This window comes from Salvelinus alpinus, chromosome 9 (genome assembly GCF_045679555.1).
Source record: "Salvelinus alpinus chromosome 9, SLU_Salpinus.1, whole genome shotgun sequence".
Lineage (NCBI taxonomy): Eukaryota > Metazoa > Chordata > Actinopteri > Salmoniformes > Salmonidae > Salvelinus > Salvelinus alpinus.
Window position 1 is genome coordinate 45,979,614 of NC_092094.1, and position 24,118 is coordinate 46,003,731.

General features: G+C 40.5%; 1 protein-coding gene and 1 long non-coding RNA gene across 3 annotated transcripts in view; one reads left to right on the top strand and one right to left on the bottom strand.

Annotated features, from left to right (window-relative positions):
• LOC139530204 (RNA-binding Raly-like protein) overlaps nt 1-18,982 on the top strand; it is a 53,660-nt gene extending 34,678 nt beyond the window's left edge. Inside the window, exons 4-8 of one of the 2 annotated variants that reach the window (XM_071326401.1) lie at nt 11,075-11,247; nt 12,212-12,325; nt 14,278-14,417; nt 15,349-15,415; nt 15,558-18,982. In XM_071326401.1, the coding sequence (XP_071182502.1) occupies nt 11,075-11,247; nt 12,212-12,325; nt 14,278-14,417; nt 15,349-15,387 (466 nt within the window). In that variant the 3' untranslated portion in view covers nt 15,388-15,415; nt 15,558-18,982. The remainder of the gene's footprint in view (nt 1-11,074; nt 11,248-12,211; nt 12,326-14,277; nt 14,418-15,348; nt 15,416-15,557) is intronic. The other variant, XM_071326400.1, reaches the window with a different exon arrangement.
• A 113-nt stretch (nt 18,983-19,095) lies between these two features.
• On the bottom strand, nt 19,096-20,791 carry LOC139530205 (uncharacterized). The gene is made up of 2 exons (XR_011665977.1): nt 20,602-20,791; nt 19,096-20,354 (listed from the first exon to the last, which is right to left on the bottom strand). It is a non-coding gene; the product is annotated as an uncharacterized lncRNA (long non-coding RNA).
• Between the last annotated feature and the right edge of the window lie 3,327 nt (nt 20,792-24,118).

Sequence of the window (24,118 nt, forward strand, 5' to 3'; positions counted from 1 at the left end):
GGTGCTTTGGTCAGATTACAAGAAAATAGAGCTCTTTGGCCACGCACACCAGTGGCAGGTCCCGTGTGGCTCAGTTGGTAGAGCATGGCGCTTGCAACGCCAGGGTTGTGGGTTCATTCCCCACGGGGGGACAAGGATGAATATGTATGAACTTTCCAATTTGTAAGTCGCTCTGGATAAGAGCGTCTGCTAAATGACGTAAATGTAGGTTTGGCGTCGAAATGGGAATGTGTTCTCCAACTCAAAAATAATTTTGACCCCTACCATTTTGAGAAAAAATGTATTACTTGTTCAACAAAAACCTCTTTCTTTGAGCAATTGTTTTAGCTTAAAATAATATAATTTCCCAATTTCTCTGAGCAATTGTATTAGTATAACATATTAAAATCCCCCCCTTTTTTGGCAGACAATACAGCTCAGTATTTGAAATATTTATTTCAAACAGTAATTTTTACTCATCATTATGAAGTGGGTCAAACATTTCAGAGCCCACTGTATGTATTTTTTCTTAACTTACAAATAAAATCAATTAAAAAAGCAACCACCTTGTACCAAGGGTACACAATTTAACCTGTCCAAGTTGGGGGACCTTGGGCCTATTATTTTCTCATTACCCCATTTCACCGTTTAAATGGCCTTTTAGGTGTCCTTGCTTATTCACAGCTACAGTAGCAAGACTCATTGACAGGGTTTGTCCTGTGGATTACAGAAGGTGACACACTCTTATTTCACAGATAGAGAATATGACACGGCTCATATAATGGCATCCCTAGAAGTATTGAAATAAGGGACCATGTTTCTATGGGTATTTCCATGAATGAGGTGTGTGTGTAGAAAAGCTATTGGCCTCCAATTCTTACACCCTGAACCTAAAACACCCCCATTTCTTATTGTTTTGTTCCCCAATCAGTGCAGTATATAGGAGCTGCCTCTCCTCTTACCCAGCATATCAGGCTCAGCTAGCAGATCATATGATGATGCAGTGCTTCCCTGAGGGCTGCGGGTAGTGGGGCAGCAGGGTTTCTGTAGTGAAACTATCTATTGACCCATACTGTATCCACATGACCTGACATTCCCCCTGGTTGTCCGCCGCTGGTGGTGATTTCACAGATGGGTGAACACAGTCTCCCTGCATAGCTGACTGGACGCCTGGCCACCCGCCCCACTGGTCCGGAGAAAAAACACAGCTCAGGCCGACGGTGGAGCACTGTGAAGCAAGGGGGAAACACCACAGTCATGGAGGGAAAAGGGCTGAGAGGGAGAGGGGATGACAGAATGAAAAACGAGGCACTTGCCAGCCAGCTCAGGCATTGCTGATAAGCGATCCGTTCAGTCCCTTCTCCCCTCTCTCTTCTGTCTCTATCTCATCCCTTTCTTTTCCTTTACTGCCCCTCACACAGCCACCACAATACAAGGCGAGTTAAGAAGTATCCTTACTTCATCCTACACTGGCATAGGATTAGAGTGACTATACACTTAGTGTACAAAACATGAATGCTCTTTCCATGACAGACTGATCAGGTGAATCCAGCTGAAAGCTAAGATCGCTTATTGATGTTACTTGTTCAATCCAATTCAATCAGTGTAGATGAAGGGAAGGAGACAGGTTAAAGAAGGATTTTTAAGGCTTGAGACCATTGAGACATGGATTGTGTATGTGTGCCATTCAAAGGGTGAATCGGCAAGACAAAAGATTTAAGTGCCTTTGAACGGGGTATAGTAGTAGGTGCCAGGCGCATCGATGTGTGTCAAGAACTGCAACGCTGCCGGGGTTGTCATGCTCAACAGTTTCACGTGTGTACAATGAATGGTCCACCACCCAAAGGACATCCAGCTAACTTGACACAACTGTGGGGAAGCATTGGAGTCAACATGGGCCAGCATCCCTGTGGAACGCTTTTGACACCATGCCCTGACGAATTGAGTCTGTTCTGAGGGCCAAGGGAGTGTAACTCAATATTAGGAAGGTGCTCCTAATGTTTTTTACACTCAGTCTATATGTCCTTTTACAAACGACCAACATCTGATTTACAGTGGATCCAATAAGAGCTTGGGTAATTTTGTCAAACAATCATTACCCTTTCACTGAGTCCCAGGCATCATCTTATAGGATTGTCTTTGAATATCTTAGTATAGAGTAGTAAAAAACTGGCTTCCTCCTAAACTCACTTTGCACTGTAGTATGAAATGCTTTCCCTGATGAATTCTCCTTTGCTGAGCATATCAACAGCGTGTGAAAAAAATATTTATTGGTAGTTATCTGCTCTGCTGCAGATTTAAAGCTTACAAAGGTACAGTACTCTCAAAGTAACACTTTCTCTCTCTCCTTCATGGACTTTTCTTTGTTGCCAGAAATTACATCTAGAGTACAGTAGGTAATCATATTCAGTTCTCAGTAAAGCCAACTATATACCTTCAGTTCTTTTTCACTTCCATAAAGTACTGTATGACTCATACACAATTGTGTATAATGTAGTACAAGTATGTTAATTTTTTTTTATAAACAGTTAATGTAGAACGGCAGATACAGTGCATTCGGAAAGTATTCAGACCCCTTCCCTTTTCCCACATTTTGTTACATCAAAGCCTTATTCTAAAATGTATTCAACACAACATTTCCCTCATCAATCTACACACAATAACCCCATAATGACAAGACAAAAACAGGTTTTTAGAATTTTCTGAAAATGTATTAAAAAATATATTTATAAATACCTTATTTACATAATTATTCAGACTCGAGATTGAGCTCAGGTGCATCCTGTTTCCATTGATCATCATTTGTATTTATTATGGATCCCCATTAGCTGCTGGCAAGGCAGCAGCTACTCTTCCTGGGGTCCAGCAAAATTAACCTTTCTGGCGCAGGCGTTCCGCTAGCGACCCACCTCGACAACATCCGGTGAAATTGCAGAGCGCCAAATTCAAAATACAGAAATAGTCATAATAAACATTCATAAAAAATACAAGTGTTATACATCGGTTTAAAGATGAACTTCTTGTTAATCCAGCCGCTTTGTCAGATTTCAAAAGGCTTTACGGCGAAAGCATACCATGTGATTATCTGAGGACAGCGCCCCGCTTACAAAAGCATACAAACATTTTACAACCAAGCAAGGAATTACAAAAGTCAGAAATAGCGATATAATTAATCAGTTACCTTTGAAGTTCTTCATCTGGTTGCAGTCACAAGAGTTCCAGCTACACAATACATTTTCATTTTGTTCGATAAAGTCCCTCTTAATATCCCCAAAACTCTGTTTTATTGGCGCATTTTGTTCAGTAATCCACTGGCTCAAAGGCGGTCAAAACATGCAGACGAATACATCCTAAAGGTACCGGTAAAGTTCGTCGAAACATGTCAAACAATGTTTATAATTAATCCTCAGGTTGCCAATTGTCTAAATAATATTTCAACCGGACAATAGCTTATTCAATAGAAAGGAAAAACAACGAAGTGCGCACACTAGGTCACGCGCGCAAACCAGCAGTGCATGATTCTACAGTCCACTGACAGAAAGGTCTCATTCTTCTTCATTTTTCAGAAAACAAGCCTGAAACAATGTCTAGAGACTGTTGACATCCAGTGGAAGCCATAGGAACTGCAATCTGGGTCCTAACCCATTAGATACTCTATAGGCATTCAATTGAAAATACCCACACCGGATTTTCCTCAGGTTTTTGCCTACCATATCAGTTCTGTTATACTCACAGACATTATTGTAACAGTTTTGGAAACTTTAGAGTGTTTTCTATCCAAATCTACCAATTATATGCATATCCTAGCTTCTGGGCCTGAGTAACAGGTAGTTTACTTTGGGCACGCTTCTCATCCAGACGTCGAAATACTGTCCCCAAGTCATAAGAAGTTTAAGGCAGTTTATAACATTTTTAAAAACATTACAATACATTCACAGATTTTACAACACACTGTGTGCCCTCAGGCCCCTACTCCACCACATATCCACAGTTCTAAATCCATGTGTATGTGTGTGTATAGTGTGTATGTTATTGTGTGTGTATACGTATCTGTGCTTATGTTTGTGTTGCTTCACAGTCCCTGCTGTTCCATAAGGTGTTTTCTGTTTTTAATTCTAATTTTACTGCTTGCATCACTTACAGTGGCTTGGGAAAGTATTCACCCACCTTGGCATTTTCCCTATTTTGTTGCCTTACAACCTGGAATTAAAATAGATTTTTGGGGGGTTTGTATCATTTGATTTACACAACATGCCTACCACTTTGAAGATGCAAAATATTTTTTCTTGTGAAACAAACAAGAAATAAGACAAAAAAACTGAAAACTTGAGCGCGCATAACTATTCAGCCTCCCAAAGTCAATATTTTGTAGAGCCACCTTTGCAGCAATTACAGCTGCAAGTCTCTTGGTGTATGTCTCTATAAGCTTGGCACATCTAGCCACTGGGATTTTTGCCCATTCTTCAAGACAAAACTGCTTCAGCTCAATCAAGTTGGATGGGTTCTGCTGGTGTACAGCAATCTTTAAGTCATACCACAGATTCTCAATTGGATTGAGGTCTGGGCTTTGACTAGGCCATTCCAAGACATGTAAATGTTTCCCCTTAAACCACTCGAGTGTTGCTTTAGCAGTATGCTTAGGGTCATTGTCCTGCTGGAAGGTGAACCTCCCAGTCTCAAATCTCTGGAAGATTGAAACAGGTTTCCCTCAAGAATTTCCCTGTATTTAGCACCATCCATCATTCCTTCAATTCTGACCAGTTTCCCAGTCCCTGCAGATGAAAAACATCCCACAGCATGATGCTGCCACCACCATGCTTCACTGTGGGGATTGTGTTCTCGGGGTGATGGGAGGTGTTGGGTTTTCTACCAGACATAGCGTTTTCCTTGACAATTTTAGTCTCATCTGACCAGAGTACCTTCTTCCATATGTTTGGGGAGTCTCCCACATGCCTTTTGGCGAACACCAAAAATGTTTGCTTATTTTCTTCTTTAAGCAATGTTTTTTTTCTGGCCACTCTTCCGTAAAGCCCAGCTCTGTGGAGTGTACGGCTCAAAGTGGTCCTATGGACAGATACTCCAATCTCCGCTGTGGAGCTTTGCAGCTCCTTCGGGGTTATCTTTGGTCTCTTTGTTGCTTCTCTGATTAATGCCGTTCTTGCCTGGTCCGTGAGTTTTGGTGGGTGGCCCTCTCTTGGCAGGTTTGTTGTGGTGCCATATTCTCTCCATTTTTTAATAATGGATGTAATGGTGCTCCGTGGGATGTTCAAAGTTTCTGATATTTTTTTATAACCCAACCCTGACTTGTACTTCTCCACAACTTTGTCCCTGACCTGTTTGGCGAGCTCTTTGTTCTTCGTGGTGTCGCTTGCTTGGTGGTGCCCCTTGCTTAGTGGTGTTGCAGACTCTAGGGCCTTTCAGAACAGGTGTATTTATATTGAGATCATGTGACACTTAGATTGCACACAGGTGGACTTTATTTAACTAATTATGCGACATCTGAAGGTAATTGGTTGCACCAGATCTTATTTAGGGTTACATAGCAATGGGGGTGAATACATATACCACTTCTCAGTTTTTATTTTTATGAATTTTTTTAAACAAGTTATTTTTTTAATTTCACTTCACCAATTTGGACTATTTTGTGTATGTCCATTACATGAAATCCAAATAAAAATCTATTTAAATTACAGGTTGTAATGCAACAAAATAGGAAAAACGCCAAGGGGGATGAATACTTTTGCAAGGCACTGTACTTCATGTGGAATAGAGATCCATGTAATCATGGCTCTATGTAATACTGTGTGCTTCCCATAGTCTGTTCTGGACTTGGGGACTGTAAAGAGACCTCTTGTGGCATGTATTGTGGGGTATGCATGGGTGTCCAAGCTGTGTGCCAGTAGTTCAACAGACAGCTCGATGCATTCAACATGTCAATACCTCTCATAAATACAAGTAGTGATGAAGTCAATCTCTCCTCCACTTTCAGCCAGGAGAGATTGACTGTTCTGAACCAATTGCAATTTTCCTAAATCCTTTTTTTGTGGCACCTGACCACACTACTGAACAGTAGTCAAGATGCGACAAAACTAGGGCTTGTAGGACCTGCCTTGTTGATAGTGTTGTTAAGAAGGCAGGGTAGCGCTTTATTATGGACAGATTTCTCCCCATCTTATCTACTGTTGTATCAATATGCTTTGACCATGACAGTTTACAATCTAGGGTTACTCCAAGCAGTTTAGTCATCTCAACTTGTTAAATTTCCACATCATTTATTACAATATTTAATTGAGGTTTAGAGTTTAGTGAATGATTTGTCCCAAATACAATGCTTTTAGTTTTAGAAATATTTAGGGTTAAAACTTCTTGTCAATAGGGGGGCACTATTTTCACTTTGGAAAAAATTGTGCCCAAATTAAACTGCCTCGTACTCTATTCTAGATCATACAATATGCATATTATTATTACTATTGCATAGAAAACACTCAAGTTTCTAAAACTGTTTGAATTATATCTGTGAGTAAAACAGAACTCATTTTTGCAGCAAACTTCCACACAGGAAGTGAAAAATCTGAAAACGAGGCTCTGTTCCAGGGCCTGCCTATTCAACTGGCTTATATTTATCGATATGCATGCACTTCATACGCCTTCCACTAGATGTCAACAGGCAGTGGAAGGTGGAATGGGGTGTCTAGCTTGATCTGAGGTCGAACAAGAGCTTTTGGAGTGGCAGGTCAGGAGTTTCCTTTCTCTACCTAGGCGCGCGAAGCACCTCCATATTGTCTTCTGAAGAGCGTTCGGTATACACGGCTAATATCTCCGGCTCTGATTTTATTTGATACATGTGATAATAACATCGTAAAGTATGTTTTTTCAACCGAGTTTTATCAGATTATTCAACGTTTATTGGGACTTTTGGAGTTTACTGTTCTTTGCGTCGAGAGAAACTGGGAACGTCATCAACATTGGCTAGCATTGTGGCACGAATTCGACAGGACAAAAGGACATTCTAAAACCAAACAACGATTTATTCTGGAAATAGGACTCCTTGTACAAGATTCTGATGGAAGCTCAGCAAAAGTAAGAACAATTTATGATGTTATTTCGTATTTCTGTGGAAAATGTTATTTCTATTCTCCGCCATTTTGGCGGGCGCTGTCTCGCAATAACGCAAGCTGTTTGTTATGGTAAAGTTATTTTTAAAAATCTAACACGGCGGTTGCATTAAGAACCAGTGTATCTTTCATTTGCCATACAACAAGTATTTTTATGTAAAGTTTATGATGAGTTCTTTGGTCAGATTAGGTGAGTGTCCAAAATAGCTCCTGACATTCTGGGGAAATGTTGCTACATTTTCACAATGTATAACCACGGTTTGCAGCTCTAAATATGCACATTTTCAAACAAAACATAAGTGTATTGTATAACCTGATGTTATAAGATTGTCATCTGATGAAGTTGTTCAAGGTTAGTGATTCATTTTATATATTTTGCTGGTTTTTGCGAATGCTATCTATGCGGTGAATAAATGCGTTTGTGTGTGTGGCTATTGTGGTAAGCTAATATAATGCTATATTGTGTTTTCGCTGTAAAACACTTAAAAAATCGGAAATATTGGCTGGATTCACAAGATGTTTATCTTTCATTTGCTGTACACCATGTATTTTTCATAAATGTTTTATGATGAGTATTTAGGTATTTCACGTTGCTCTCTGTAATTATTCTGGCTGCTTTGGTGATATTTTTGATGGTAGCTGCAATGTAAAACTATGATTTATACCTCAAATATGCACATTTTCGAACAAAACATAAATTTATTGTATAACATGTTATAAGACTGTCATCTGATGAAGTTGTTTCTTGGTTAGTGACTAATTATATCTCTATTTGGTCGGTTTTGTGATAGCTACCTATGCGGTAGAAACATGGTGAAAATATGCGGTTGAGTCTTTGGCTATTGTGGTTAGCTAATAGAAATACATATTGTGTTTTCGCTGTAAAACATTTTAAAAATCGGAAATGATGGCTGGATTCACAAGATGTTTATCTTTCATTTGCTGTATTGGACTTGTGATTTCATGAAAATTATATTATATGATATCCATGTCCCGTTAGGCTAGGCTATGCTAGTCAGCTTTTTTGATGAGGATGCTCCCGGATCCGGGATGGATATTAAGTAAAGGTTAACTTATTCCTTGCCACCCACTCTTTGTCAAGTGCTGCAGTCATTTCAGTTGCTGTGGTAGCTGACATGTATAGTGTTGAGTCATCCACATACATAGACACTCTGGCTTTACTCAAAGTCAATGACATGACGTTAGTAAAGATTGAAAAAAGCAAGGGGCCTAAACAGCTACCCTGGGGAATTCCTGATTCTACCTGGATTATGTTTGAGAGGCTTCCATTAACGAACACCCTCTGTGTTCTGTTAGACAAGTAATGCTTATCCACATTATAGCAGGGGGTGTAAAGCCTTAACACATACATTTTTCCAGCAGCAGACTATGATCAATAATGTCAAAAGCTGCACTGAAGTCTAACAAGACAGCCCCACAATAATTTTATCATCAATCAATCATCTCTCAGCCAATCATCAGTCATTTGTGTAAATGCTGTGCTTGTTGAGTGTCCTTCCCTATAAGCGTGCTGAACATCTGTTGTCAATTTGTTTACTGTGAAATAGCATTGTATCTGGTCAAACACAATTATTTCCCAGACGTTTACTAAGGCTAATTGGCTAATTGGTCGGCTATTTGAGCCAGTAAAGGGGGCTTTACTATTCTTGGGTAGCGGAATTATTTTATCTTCCCTCCAGTCCTGAGGGCACACACTTTCTAGTAGGCTTAAATTGAAGATGTGGCATTGAGATGTTTCTACAACTTGATTGGAGTCCACCTGTGGTAAATTCAATTGATTGGACATGATTTGGAAAGGCACACACCTGTCTATTGCATGTCAGAGCAAAAACCAAGCCATGAGGTCGAAGAAATTGTCTGTAGAGCTCCAAGACAGGATTGTGTTGAGGCACAGATCTGGGGAAGGGTACCAAAACATGTCTGCAGCATTGAAGGTCCCCAAGAACATAGTGGCATCCATCATTCTTAAATGGAAGAAGTTTGGAACCACCAAGACTCTTCCTAGAGATGGCCACCCGGTCAAACTGAGCAATCGGGGGAGAAGGGCCTTGGTCAGGGAGGTGACCAAGAACCCGATGATCACTCTGTCAGAACTCTAGAGTTCCTCTATGGAGATGGGAGAACCTTCCAGAAGGACAACTATCTCCCCAGCACTCCAGCAATTAGGCCTTTATGGTAGAGTTGCCAGATGGAAGCCACTCCTCAGTAAAAGGCACATGACAGCCCGCTTGGAGTTTGCCAAAAGCCACCTAAAGTACTCTCAGACCATGACTGGGGACTGGGAGACTAGTCAGGATCGAGGGACAGTTGAACAGAGCAAAGTACAGAGAGATCCTTGATGAAAACCTGCTCCAGAGCGCTCACGACTTAAGACTGGGGGCGAAGGTTTACCTTCCAACCGGACAATGACCCTAAGCACACTGCCAAGACAGTGCAGGAGTGGCTTCGGGACAAGTCTCTGGATGTTCTTGAGTGGCCCAGCAGGAGCCCGGACTTGAGCTTGTAGCGTGATACCCAAGAAGACTCAAGGCTGTAATCACTGCCAAAGGTGCTTCAACAAAGTACTGAGTAAGGGGTCTGAATACATATGTCAATGTGATATTACATATGTTTGCTTTGTCGTTATGGGGTATTGTGTGTAGATTAATGAGGGGGAAAATGTTATCAAAATGTGGAAAAACTCATACTTTCCGAATAGACTGTTTTTTTCTTTTCAAGTCAAGTAGGAGGTTAGTGTGGTCCTCAGTAAGGAAAAGGCAACAGCAACCCTCACATATAGGCATACCTGTTCACCTCCTTGTGATCGCTTTTGATCCCCTGATTGACAGCAGCAATATGTTAGGGGTTTTAGTAGATGGAGGGCAGGATCAATCTTCAGAGTGACGGGAGTTGGGTGGGGGGACGAGGAGTGTATGAGCGGAAACCATAGACCGGGCAGCATCTCTGTCAAACTACACAATCTCAGAGATGACTACCTCTATCTTCTCTGGGATGTCACACATACACACACAGCTGCAGTGATCGTGCTTGTATCAGAAGAGATGCCTGCACTTAGAGAGATGAATGGGCTGGTTAACCTCAAAAGCTCTGAGAGAGAAAGAGAGAGACAGAGACAGAGAGAGAGAGACGGAGAGAGAGCGAGACGGAGAGCGAGACGGAGAGCGAGACGGAGACGGAGAGCGAGAAAGACAAAAGAGAGACTTAGACACTGAAAGATATTAAGAGAGACTGAGACACTGAAAGATATTAAGAGAGACTGAGACACTGAAAGATATTAAGAGAGACTGAGACACTGAAAGATATTAAGAGAGACTGAGACACTGAAAGATATTAAGAGAGACTGAGACACTGAAAGATATTAAGAGAGACTGAGACACTGAAGGATATTAAGAGATACAGAGGGAGAGAGAGAGAAAGAGGGGACATGCTACCTCTGAGCCCAGACCAGTGCAAATCAAAGCTCCCCAGAGCTATTTGGCGCACCAGGCTATGAGATCAAATGAAAATCGATTACATCAGTATATCACTGTGATTATCAAGTACATTTACTCCATATGTATTGGCACCAAATGGCTTATGGATATTATAAACGAGTCCACTATTTAATTTGATTGGCATGAATAACCTAAAACTGAAAATTTGTCTGGAGGCAGGTGTTTTCAGTGCTGCCAGCCTGCCAGGGAGATTGAGTCTCCTCCTGCAGTGGACAGTATATGGAAAGTCTATGGTCAACTCTCTTTTGGGAATTTAGGAAAGGTTGCTCCGACACATCAGCAGATGATTGTTTTAAAGAGCATGCGTTTATGAGACTTATAACCTATAGCTGTCATTGCCTGGTCCTATCATGTGGTCAGGAAATACTCAGGACCCTAGGACCATACGTAAGGTTTTGTTTACTTACAAATATTACAAAGTACTTACTGTATAATTACTTATTAGATCATGTTGTTTCCACACAGGGTGTTTGACTACCAGCGTGTCCCAGCCTCCATGATGCCAGCCCCAGTGGAGCCCAGCCCTATAAAACACTCCCGTGGCCCCTCTTCCTCCTCCGGCCTGCACCGCTCCAGAGACAGACCACAGGGCAAGAGGAATGCCCAGCGCACCGGCTCTTCCAGCAACAGGGCTAAGTGTAAAGGACCCCACACACTGTAACACACACACTCACAACAGACTCTTTACAATGTTAACCCACGCACACGTGCACTCACACACACACACTCACCACACACAGACACACTCATAAAAAAAACTCATTACAGGGTGAATGTCATCTGTGTATGTGCACTTAGCGTTTTATCTCGAATGTGTGTGTGTGTGTATATTGGCTTCTTCGCACTGACTATGTGTGTTTGTATGTGCGTGCCTATGAATCCACTTGGGAGTGTGTGTATATTGAATGCCTGAGTGTTCCTCCTAGTGTAATGCCATGTCTGCATGGGGAAAGGCAGCGCTGGGAGCCCCAGGGCACAGTCAGAAGCACCAGATGGTCTCTTCATTAAAAGCCTTTTGACTGCAGGGCCTCTCTCCTCTCCTTCCACTACCCAGCCTATCAACATGCTGCAATTATACCAAGTTAATAGTGCATAACAAATAAGAATTGTTTATACTAGTTTATTACAAGCCTTAATAGTTTTTACTGCCAGCCCATCATAGGGGAATTAGATTGTCTTTGTAGCTGCAGAGGTCAAACAGCTTTTAATAGTAAAGAGTTTCAGGGTTGTTTTCTCAGAGCTGGGGTTGTGATATGAATTTCCCATTAAAGACCATAGGCTAGTGGAGAGGAGATGTTAAGGCCCTGGGAGTGAGGGTGCTTCCACTACACTAAGTGATGGTGGCATGCATAGGAAGACAAAGTGAGTATGTGAGTACAGGCTTCAACACTATGAACTATTACAGGCCTCTCTAGGCCAAATCCTATTTTAAGACCTGCACTCACAACTTGGACTTTCGTGCAACTCATACATCAATGTTAATGGGAGATTTATATGAAATTTTCTCTCAAAAGAGTATTATTTCTTAAATCTAAATGTCTTTCTTTTCTTTCCCTCTCCATTTCTCTCTCCCTCTTTCTCTCCCTCTCTCTCCCTCTACAGTGAAGATGGCAGAGCTGTTGGCCATAAAGAGTGAGTTGACTCTGATCAAGGTGCAGATTGATGGACTGCTGGACAGTGTGGAAAAGATGGACAGACGGAGAAAAGACCACTCAGGTAGAAGGGTTGGAGCCTGGACTGGAGAGTTTATTTTATATTATAAACTTGGTGTTTCGAGCCATGAATAATGATTGGCTGACAGCTGTGGTTTATCAGACCGTATACCATGGTATGACAAAACATTTATTTTTACTGCTCTAATTACATTGGTAACTAGTTTATAATAGCAATAAGGCACCTCGGGGGTTTGTGATATATGGCCAATATAGCACGGCTAAGGGCTGTATCCAGGCACTCCGTGTTGCGTCGTGCTTAAGAACAGCCCTTTGCCGTGGTATATTGGCCATATACCACACCCCATCGTTCCTTATTGCTTAACTATCTCGTCATTAGGAGCTTAACTTACAGAATTTCCCCTGCTAACATTACATTGTTTTGTAATCCTCTTCAGAGTCTATAATGATGAGTGATAACAAGTGGAGGGGAAAATGACTATTCATTGATTAAAGTAAAGAACTACTTAACATGGCCAAAAGTATGTGGACACGTGCTCGTTGAACATCTCATTCCAAAATCATGGGCATTATTATGGAGTTGGTCCCCCCTCTGCTGGTATAACAGCCTCCACTATTCTGGGAAGGCTTTCCACTAGATGTTGGAACATTGCTGCTGGGACTTGCTTCCATTCAGCCACAAGGGCATTATTGCGGTTGGGCACTGATGTTGGGCGATTAGGCCTGGCTCGCAGTCGGCGTTCCAATTCATCGAAAAAAAGGTGTTCAGTGGGGTGTAGGTCAGGGCTATGGGCAGTCGAGTCAAGTTCTTCCAGACCGATCTCGATAAGCCATTTCTGTATGGACCTCGTTTTGTCACGCTGAAACAGGAAAGGGCCTTCCCTAAACTTTTGCCACAAAACACAGACTTGACTAGAATGTCATTGTATGCTGTAGTGTTACAATTTCCCTTCACTGGAACTAAGGGGCCTAGCCCTATCCATGAAAAACAGCCCCAGACCATTATTCCTCCTCCACCAAGCTTTACAGTTGGCACTATGCATTCGGGCAGGTAGCATTCACCTTGTATCCGCCAAACCCAGATTTGTTCGTCGGGCTGCCAGATGAGGAAGCGTGATTCATCACTCCAGACAATGCGTTTCCACTGCTCCAGAGTCCAATGGAGGCGGGCTTTACACCCCTCGAGCGGACAATTGGCAATGCGCATGGTGATTTTAGGCTTATGTGCGGCTGCTCGGCCATGGAAACCCATTTCATGAAGCTCCCGACAAACAGTTATTGTGCTGACGTTGCTTCCAGAGGCAGTTTGGAACTCAGTAGTGAGTGTTGCAACAGAGAATAGACTATTTTTACACAATACGCGCTTCAGCACTCAGTGGTCCCATTCTGTGAGCTTGTGTGGCCTACCACTTTGGGGCTGTTGTTGCTCCTAGATGTTTCCACTTCACAATAACAGCACTTCCAGTTGACCGGGGCAGCTCTAGCTGACTTGTTTGTAAAGGTGGTATCCTTTGACGGGGCTACGTTGAAAGTCACTAAGCGCTTCCGTACATACCGTTCTACTGCCACTGTTTGTCTGTGGACATTACATGGCTGTGTGTTAGATTTTATACACCTGTCAGCAACCGGTGTGGCTGAAATAAGCAAATCCACTAATTTGAGTGGGTGTCCACATATTTTTGTCCATGTAGTGTATTTGTCATCAGATTATTGTGGGCCCATTATGACTACTCTCTATTATCATTTGGGGCATCTTGCATCAGTGAGCACTGCATCAACAGAAAATAAAAAAAATGGGCAATGCCTTAGTAGAAGGTAACTGTCGGCAGGCTTTGTTGTGCACTGGACTGGGATGTTGGCTACCGTTGACAAAGAAAGCAGTTCAAAAACACAGTTAAAGCAAATATTCTATGGACTATATTCCACAGAGAGGTACACTGAAAACCAACATGCTCAACAATTGTGAAAAGAACTGTGTGCGTGTGTCTGGTCCAGATTCACCTCTGACCGGGGAGGGCAGTGTGTCGGACTCAGTGAGCAGTCTGGACGACTCCCCTGTCAGCCTTCACCACAGACAGAGAGAGAGCCCAGAGCCAGGAGAGGCCAGCGATGATTACCACCAGCACCACCACAGGGTAAACACAAAACTCTTCCTCCTCCTACTGGTGATTGCTCACTCCTGCACCTCAGCAATGTTATATTACTGTTTGGTTAGTGCTTGAACGTTTTACATTATCATAGATTTTCATAATTTGTTCTGAAAGTGCATATATTCAACATGTTGCGGAATGGTAATGCAGATCACTGTAGCATTGGCTGTCACAGTTGCAATAGTTCTGGAAAAGTGTGTGTGTGTGTGTGTGTGTGTGTGTGTGTGTGTGTGTGTGTGTGTGTGTGTGTGTGTGTGTGTGTGTGTGTGTGTGTGTGTGTGTGTGTGTGTGTGTGTGTGTGTGTGTGTGTGTGTGTGTGTGTGTGTCATAGAACAAAGAGAGTGAGATATGGGGAGATGATAATTGATTAACTATTGTTCTCAGATTTTGGGACTCGTACATACATTACATTCTGTGCGCCCATCTCTTCAAAAGAAGAGTAATTATCTACAATTACAGCCAAGTGTCTCCCTACCTGGCTGACACAATAAGTGTTCTGCCTCCGTACCACTGTTCATTATCTATACCAGGCTGTGTGGGCTGAGCGGTAGGTGTGTTCACCAGGCAGGGGAGCCATTGTTTCTCTGACAGTTGAGGGGGGAAGGGGGAGGAAGACGGAAGGAATGAATAGAGAAGAGTGTTTACCAGTCAACCACAATACAGCATCCTAAATCTGTCCTAATGGCAAGGAGTAATAACACTTCCCAGGATTGCCAGGGAGTGTCACTCATCCCTCCTAAACTTGATTAAACAGATGCACAGATGGAGAGTTACAGTCACAGTAAAATCTGGTAACTGTCAGATAACTGTTTTTGTGATCTGTGAATGTGATTGTTTCTAAGTGACAATGAGCAAATGTAGCACAGTGTGTTTCATGTCAGCATATAAAGTCTCTCTCGCTCTTGTGATTTCTCAGATAAATAACCATCATTCTGATCTGGAAGATAACATGTGAGGAGATCAGGTATACATGGCTAATAAAGGTGACCTGTCAGGATTATAGCACAAAACATGATTGTTTGCATGTGGATTCTGTTTAATTACAGTATGTAATTACATGTTAATAAGAGTGTAAGTAAGTATTGGTTCATTCTCAACTATCATTATCCCTTTTACTCTCTCCAGACTCAATGAACCCGATGACAGCAGCACAGCGACATGGAGAGGGATTCAAGTGAAAGGAGGAGTGATCATCTCTGATCACAGTCAACATGGACAGAACCCTCAAATACACTGTACCTTACAAAGTTGGATCTTCAGTGAATCTTTTCTTTTGATGAGTAAGAAATATTTCCCTGGTTAGCCTCAGTTCCTTTCCCACAGTCAGCTTCTGTCCAACTTCGTGTCTCCAGCTCCCCTTTGCAACAGGTTCCTACAGACTTATGGACTCAACTAAATATGGCAGCTTTTAAAAAAATGTGTCGTCTCTTGAAGAAGGGGACTGACAATTGATATGCTTCACACAGACAGACACACCCACATTTATACAACTACAGTTGAAGTCGGAGGTTTACGTACACTTCGGTTGGAGTCATTAAAACACATTTTTCAACCACTTCACAAATGTCTTGTTAACAAACTATCGTTTTGGCAAGTCAGTTAGGACATCTACTTTGTGCATGACACAAGTAATTTTTCCAACAATTGTTTACAGACAGATTATTTCACTTAAAATTCACTGTATCACAATTCCAGTGGGTCAGAAGTTTACATACACAAAGTTGGCTGTGCCTTTAAACAGCTTGGAAAATTCCAGAAAATTATGTCATGGCTTTAGAAGCTTCTGATAGGCTAATTGACATCATTTGAGTCAACTGGAGGTGTACCTGTGGATGTATTTTAAGGCCTACCTTCAAACTCAGTGCCTCTTTGCTTGACATCACTAGAAAATCAAAAGAAATCAGCCAAGACCTCAGAAAAGGAATTGTAAACCTCCACAAGTCTGGCTCATCCTTGGGAGTAATTTCCAAATGCCTGAAGGTACCACTTTCATCTGTACAAACAATAGTATGCAAGTATAAACACCATGGGACCACACAGCCATCATACCGCTCAGGAAGGAGACATGTTCTGTCTCCTAGAGATGAACATACTTTGGTGTGAAAAGTGCAAATCAATCCCAGAACAACAGCAAAGGACCTTGTGAAGATGCTGGAGGAAACAGGTACAAAATTATCTATATCCACAGTAAAACGAGTCCTATATCGACATAACCTGAAAGGCCGCTCCGCAAGGAAGAAGCCACTGCTCCAAACCCGCCATAAAAAAGCCAGACTACGGTTTGCAACTGCACATAGGGACAAAGATCGTACTTTTGGAGAAATGTCCTCTGGTCTGATGAAACAAAAACAGAACTGTTTGGTCATAATGAGCATCGTTATGTTTGGAGGAAAAAGTGGGATGCTTGCAAGCCGAAGAACACCATCCCAACAGTGACGCACGGGGGTGGCAGCATCATGTTGTTGGGGGTGCTTTGCTGCAAGAGGGGCTGGTGCACTTCACAAAATAGATGGCATCATGAGGGAGGGAATTTATGTGGATATATTGAAGCAACATCTCAAGACATCAGTCAGGAAATTAAAGCTTGGTCGCAAATGGATCTTCCAAATGGACAATGACCACAAGCATACTTCCAAAGTTGTGGCAAAATGGCTTAAGGACAACAAAGTCAAGGTATTGGAGATGCCATCACAAAGCCCTGACCTCAATCCCATAGAAATAGAAACTGAAAAAGCGTGTGCGAGAAAGGAGGCCTACAAACCTGACTCAGTTACACCAGCTCTGTCAGGAGGAGTGGGCCAAATTTCACCCAACTTATTGTGGGAAGCTTGTGGAAGGCTACCCAAACATTCTACCCAAGTGAAACAATTTAAAGGCAATGCTACCAAATACTAATTGAGTGTATGCAAACGTCTGACCCACTGGGAATGTGATGAAAGAAATAAAAGCTGAAATAAATCATTCACTCTACTATTATTCTGACATTTCACATTCTTAAAATAAAGTGGTGATCCTAACTGACCTAAAACAGGGATTTTTTTGCTAGGATTAAATGTCAGGAATTGTGAAAAACTGAGTTTAAATGTATTTGGCTAAGGTGTATGTAACTTCCGACTTCAACTGTACATTCGTAATGTAGTACTGCCACTTAATGTATCCAGATCACCACAGACTAGGAATATGTAATCAATCAATTGATATAAAAAGCCATTCGAGATTGACCGGGCATAGGACAACAGTATTAGGCATCTACACTCCCTGTGTGTTCTCTACTTTGCATATTTGTCTCTACCAACTTCCCATAGCTTCCACATTAGTACGGTCAGTAGCTAGGTTTCCATCCAAATGGAGACAGATTTTTATGCAAATATTCTAAAATCGGCATAAAGAAAATATGCACATTTTCCCACTAGTGGTGTGTTTTCATTCCACCAAACGGACTTGTTGTGGATAAAAAATAGTGAGTGATGACATAGTGCACATACAAATACATTGTGTGGTTAAATTCCCATGTACCGAAAAAATAGGTTTCCATCGCATTTTCAACTCTACTGATGGTTTGGTCACTAAATAGAGTATGTTGCGTTACCGCGAATGTGCCCACTCTGGTATTGGCACGTGCGCACTAGCCAACAGCTCGCAGATACAGTGCGGGTATACTGTTGCCTACATGATGAGATTATTATGGACTAAAGAGCGAGATTATTTGTATTTGTCAAATGGCAGCCAAGCATAGATCATCATATCACCAGGATAAGACTATCCAATATGCATTGGAAAGGAGCAGCATGTGTTGTCATTATCAGTAGCTAGGTTTCCATCCAATTGGCAACAGATTTTCATGCGAATATTCTAAAATCCGCATAAAAACAATGTGCGCATTTTCCCAACACAGATGTGTTTCCATCAAATTAACTTGTTGCGGATAAAAGACTGTGCGCGATGACATAGAGCACATACAAATAACATTTGCGGTTAAATTACCATGTACCGAATAAGAAAATACACGTCAAATGCGTTTCCTTCGCATTTTCAACTGTACTGATGTTTTTCCCACAACCAATTTGGGGTTATATACTGGTGTATCTGCGCGCGGTTGGCTAGGGCTCATGTAACATGATGAGATTATTATGGATTGAAGAGCGATATTATTTTTCAAACGGCAGTCAAGCATCGGTGATCATGTCACCAGAATAATAACCTCGATATTTATTGGAAAGGAGCATTAAGCTCATCACCTTGCACTTTCACAACCCTGTTCAATTCATCATCATTTATTTAACCCATTTAATCCCGAATTTTTCCCAGACATGAAAATATCAAAATCAAGTGCCATTAGTAACCCTTTGAAGTAATCAATCATTATTTTTTGAAATTTTAATGGAAAAGTAGGTGAAAAAGTGTGTTTTATGGTCGGTCACAATTGTGACCGGTAGGATAATGTTACGTATACTGAATTAACATATTTCTCCTATGCAGTTATCAAAGTTCTTATATATCCCAACCCAGTTATTAACACATTTAAAACTCTGTCACTAGCAGTCCCCAGCATTGCCACTAGAATGCCCCGTCACATTCTAGTGTGACTATTTTACACATCAAAAACCATTACACTACATCGATATGAATACTGAGAGCAAAGACAAAAAAACAACCATCAATGTATTTCAACATTGTTACTTTATTGTAACATTGTTACTTTAGTGCAACATGTATTGAAACATTTGAACTTGTACTTTAGTGCAATATTCATTGTAACATTGTCATTGTGACATTTTAGTGCAACATTCACTAACAACTGTATAGCAGTCGTGTATTTCATTCCCACTGAACATAAAGGTAACATTTAGGATAGAGGTAGCCTGTAGAATATGCATTCAAGTAGAGGCCTACAATGAACAAAATACAATTATATATATATATATATTTAAAAAGCACCACTGCACAATGAGTGCTTATATATATATACAGTATATCATAGAGTTAGGCTTCAGAACCAAGTGCAAAATTAGTTTGTGCATCACTATTTTGAACTGTGATCAGTCAGTCCTACTGTCAAACAGTATGTCTTGAATCAATTGACCTTCTTTTCCAAAAACATTTCAGTCATTTTGATTGTCTTTTTCATCTACTTTTCTTTTCTTCCTAAAGTCCGTTGTACTGCTTCTCCTCACCCTTTATCGACTTTTCTATTTTTCCTTTATTGTCGTTTTCAGCCCTTTTTCATTCGATCTTATCTCCTTTTCTACTGTCCATGGTATATCTTGAAGCACTCAATGTGCAGTGGCGCTTTGCATTTCTCACATGCATAGGTAGTACGTTTGTCACAATGACGACTTCTCTGGAACCGGTGCATCGTCTTGATTGGCCAGTGAGAAGTTTTGTCATATCTTGCCTGATCTTCAACAGTAGCAGTCAATAAAGATCTCCTTCCGTGGCTCAGTGGTTTCGTGCCAAACTTTTGCATATTTGGGCTGTATACTATGTGTTTTGGAATCACATTAGTGGCAGGCCTCTTCGATCGTTTGAACACTCAATCTTTATTTTTGACCACCTGCAGCTTTTCCCTTGGCTCTTCTGACTGGACCCTCTGGCGGGTAGAGGCCCTTGGCTCTTCATTATCAACAATGGAGGGGGGTGGGGGAGGTTGTGGTTGTGGATGGGGGGGGGGGGGGGGGGGGTGAGGGGTAGGTCATCATCACTGATAACGTTGTTCCTGTCATGATCTGTTTGCATATGTTCAGCATATGCATTCAACAGCCTGGCTGGCAAATGGCCTGTCCATAGTCCATATCTGACCCATCGCTATCACAATCACTCAGGACAGCATCTTTCTCATTTTGAGGGATAACTGCAATGTTGCATGCCTTGTCTGGGCAGTCACCTAGATCCAACATATCCAGAACTTGACTCAAAGTGAAACTAAAAGAAAGAACAGAGTAGAAAGTTAGGTAAAACAAGAACTATGTATGTGTATAACTATGTGTATACCTAGACGCACTGTGTTATCCCGCCGGTCACTATTGTTGCCGTCAACATGTTTACACATTCTATGACCACACTGAACAAAGTTGAGTAATTGCAAGTTAATGTATCAATACTAGACACCTTAAAGATGATGTGTACCAAAAATCTTTGTCCTAACTTTATGTTAACATACTTTACTAACCTTTTGTTTGGGAGCTTTGATGCAGTCATCCTCTTCTCATGGTGCAACCAGGAAGTAAACAGCTCTGGTCATGTGACAATTCACACTAAACATGTGACACTGCACATCTTTCATTGAGACCCTTTATTATTTCAATATTTGCTGGAAATACATTGATAGATCATTCAGTAACATTTTTAGCGCCTTATAACTGAAAAGTTTTTTACGGTCACTATTGTGACCGATGGGATTAAATAGGTTAATCTGTAGCTAATAAACTGCATGCTTTCCCGACGAGTCGTAGTGGGAGGACCACACCACATGCCATCGTGTGACTCCAAGTTTACTTCAAGATTATGGTTATTATATCGATACTTGCGCCTAAAAGCGTTTCCACCGACATTTCTCGCACAATTCATTTTACCGACACAAAAAGATCCTACATGGTCTAGTGTATTTTGATTTGTAGACATTTGGAAAGTTTACCAAAACTTGTTCTGTTTCCATTAGGCCTGTCATACCATTTTTTTTTATCAGACGTACTTTACTTGCATACAAAGGTTGGATGGAAACCTTATTCACTTGAGGAGAAATTTGTTGATTGCGTTATTCCGGGGACAATTTCGGGCTGGCATCAAACTATTTTCTTTACCCCAGGAAGTGCTTCAATGCAACTAAAAACTATTATTCATTGTAAATAGTCATAACAATTGCCATGGAAAAATTCTACAGGGTTGTTCCACGAAATGAGTGCCTTTTGCTTCCCTTTGATATTTTAAGTAGAAATTGTGCACAAATATTGCATTTTAAAAGCCTCTTAAATGAAGTGCCATTGCATATAGACCACATGGGATTTCAATACATTTGATTTTTAATATGAATAAAAACTTGCTAAAGTGCCAAAAGTCAGCATTTTGACATCCCCCTCTGTGCATCCTCTGTGACCTCAAGGAAAATGCTAACCTTCTTCTTAACCCTAACATTTCTCCAGGATTTCATCATCATTGTAAAGCCCTAGTTATTTTGTTGCTTTGACCAAGTCATTTCTGAAGATTATTTATTTATTTAATGTTATTAGTGATACATTTTAAGGTAAAGAAAAACCCTGTCCCTCATTTTAAGGTCAAGCCCGTTATGTAAACTGAAAACTATTTTAATATGCTGAAACTATTCCTTTTAAAATATTTTTTTTTTCAAAAGAGACATTAAACTTTGAACAGTCAAATCAGGTGAGCTCGTTCTCCTATTTTTTGGTCATTTTCTGGTGTTTTGTGGTGGAAAACTGAGTGGGTAAAGCATAAGATGTTGCCCATAGACAGGCTAGAAATATTTTAACAATTTCAATGTTTTTAGTGAAGCTTGCATTCAATTGCCTCTCCTTGTTGCACACACCAAGCTTCCATTCCCCCTGTCACAAGGGGATTTATGGCTGCTTTAAATTGTCAACCTTGTTACTTTATTTGGCACTTAATTGGCATGCAATTACTGTAGTATTTGTTTTTTACCTCTTGAGATGGGAACATTTCGTTTTTTTGTTAAGTTGAACATGTGCTCCTTGTGACAGAATGTTAAAATTAAGTGAAATAAAATGTTTTTATCCCCAGCGTGTTACACTATTCAAAAGGCACCTAATTGGTGGAACGACCTTACTGTATAATGTTGTACTGTATTTTAAACCATGGCTATTTGAAAACAACTGTTAGAATAAGTATATTTCACTTTCTTTATGACCAGCAAGAAAATAAATCCAGACTATTTACTCTGGAAAAAATAAAGTTCAAGATGTGATGGTTTTTCATAGATTCCCAGTATATGATTATATTACGCATTTGCGTTTACTTTGCATTATTATATATGTTTCATGAAGTCTCGTGGTTTTTTGTGTTTATAAAATACTGAATGTAAACTATACATTGTGACAGTAGTAAAGGTATGACTATTTTCGTATAACTGAGTATGCATATTTATTTAACATACATTTGAGTAGCCTAGGCCTAGAAATGTGGTGGCTTATTGTTTGGCAGTGTTCTCTGTACTCAGCTCAATAATTTACCTGACTTGTAAACAATTAGTAATTAGGATATTATTTTCTTTATTTTTATCTGTGGACTATTCCAATTTGATTGTCTATTTTAGATTGTCTTGTTGTGGGCAATTAAGTCGGCCAGGCAACCACAATAAACATTGTATCAACCATGTGGCTAAACTTTGTCAATGTTGACAAGATATGCATAGACCAAGGGCTCTATTCCATCCCGTATAGGACATTTAAAGTAATTTCCTATTGAGCCGACCTCTGCAACGTTTCCTATGAATGCAGTCTCCGTTAACGAGAGAACATTGCTTTTATTAAATTTCCATCACGCTGTAACGATGAATTTCCACGATACAGATTGAATAGAGCCCCTAGTTTATTTTTGAAATAGGTCTGGTCAAGCACCTGACATTTGTTTGCGCACAGTGGTGTGAAGTAGTCTACTTAAGTAAAAATACGATAAAGTAGCCTACTTACATAAGTCGTTTTTTGCGGTATCTGTGCTTTACTTTACTATTTATATTTTTGAGAACCTTTACTCCACTACATTCCTAAAGAAAAAAATGTACTTTTTACGCCATACATTTTTCCTGACACTCAAAGGTACTCATTACATTTTGAATGTTTAGCAGGACCGGAAATGGTCCAATTCACCTTATCAAGAGACCGTCCCTGGTCATCCCTATTGCCTCCGATCTGGCGGACTCACTAAACACAAATGCTTAATTTGTAAATTGTGTTGTAGTGTTCCCTGGCTATCTGTAAATAAAAAAAATAAAAAATAAAATCGTGCCATCTGGTTTGCTTAAAATAAGGAATTTCAAATGCTTTATAATTTTACTTTTGATACTTAAGTAGGTTATATTTTAGCAATTGCATTTACTTTGATACTTAAGTACATTTAAACCCAAATACTTTTAGACTTTTACTCAAGTAGTATTTTCCTGGGTGAATTTCAGTTTTACTTGAGTCATTTTCTATTAAGGTATCTTTACTTTTACTCAAGTATGACAATTGTGTACTTTTCCCACCACTGATTGCTCATAGTGAATCCAAAGTGAGTTGCCCTTTTGCAAAGAATGAAAATGAACTCTTTTGTCTTGTTTGAAACAACTGCACAATCAGGTAAGTGATGAGAACCAAATGAACTTTAGTTTCATATGCTGGCATAAATCAACAAGTTATCGACATCAAATCAAATCTAAATGTATGTGTCACATGCGCCGAATACAACACATGTAGACCTTACAGTGAAATGCTTACTTACAAGCCCTTAGCCCTTAACCAACAATGCAGTTTTAAGAAAAATAAGTGTTAAGTAAAAAATAATTAAAAATAATTAAAGAGCAGCAGTAGAATAACAGTAGGGAGGCTATATACAGGGGGTACCCGTACAGAGTCAATGTGCGGTGGCACAGGTTAGTACAGGCAGCTTCATTAAATTGTACTCGCAAAACATCAGTCTCAATGTCAACAGTGAAGAGGCGACTCAGGGATGCTGGC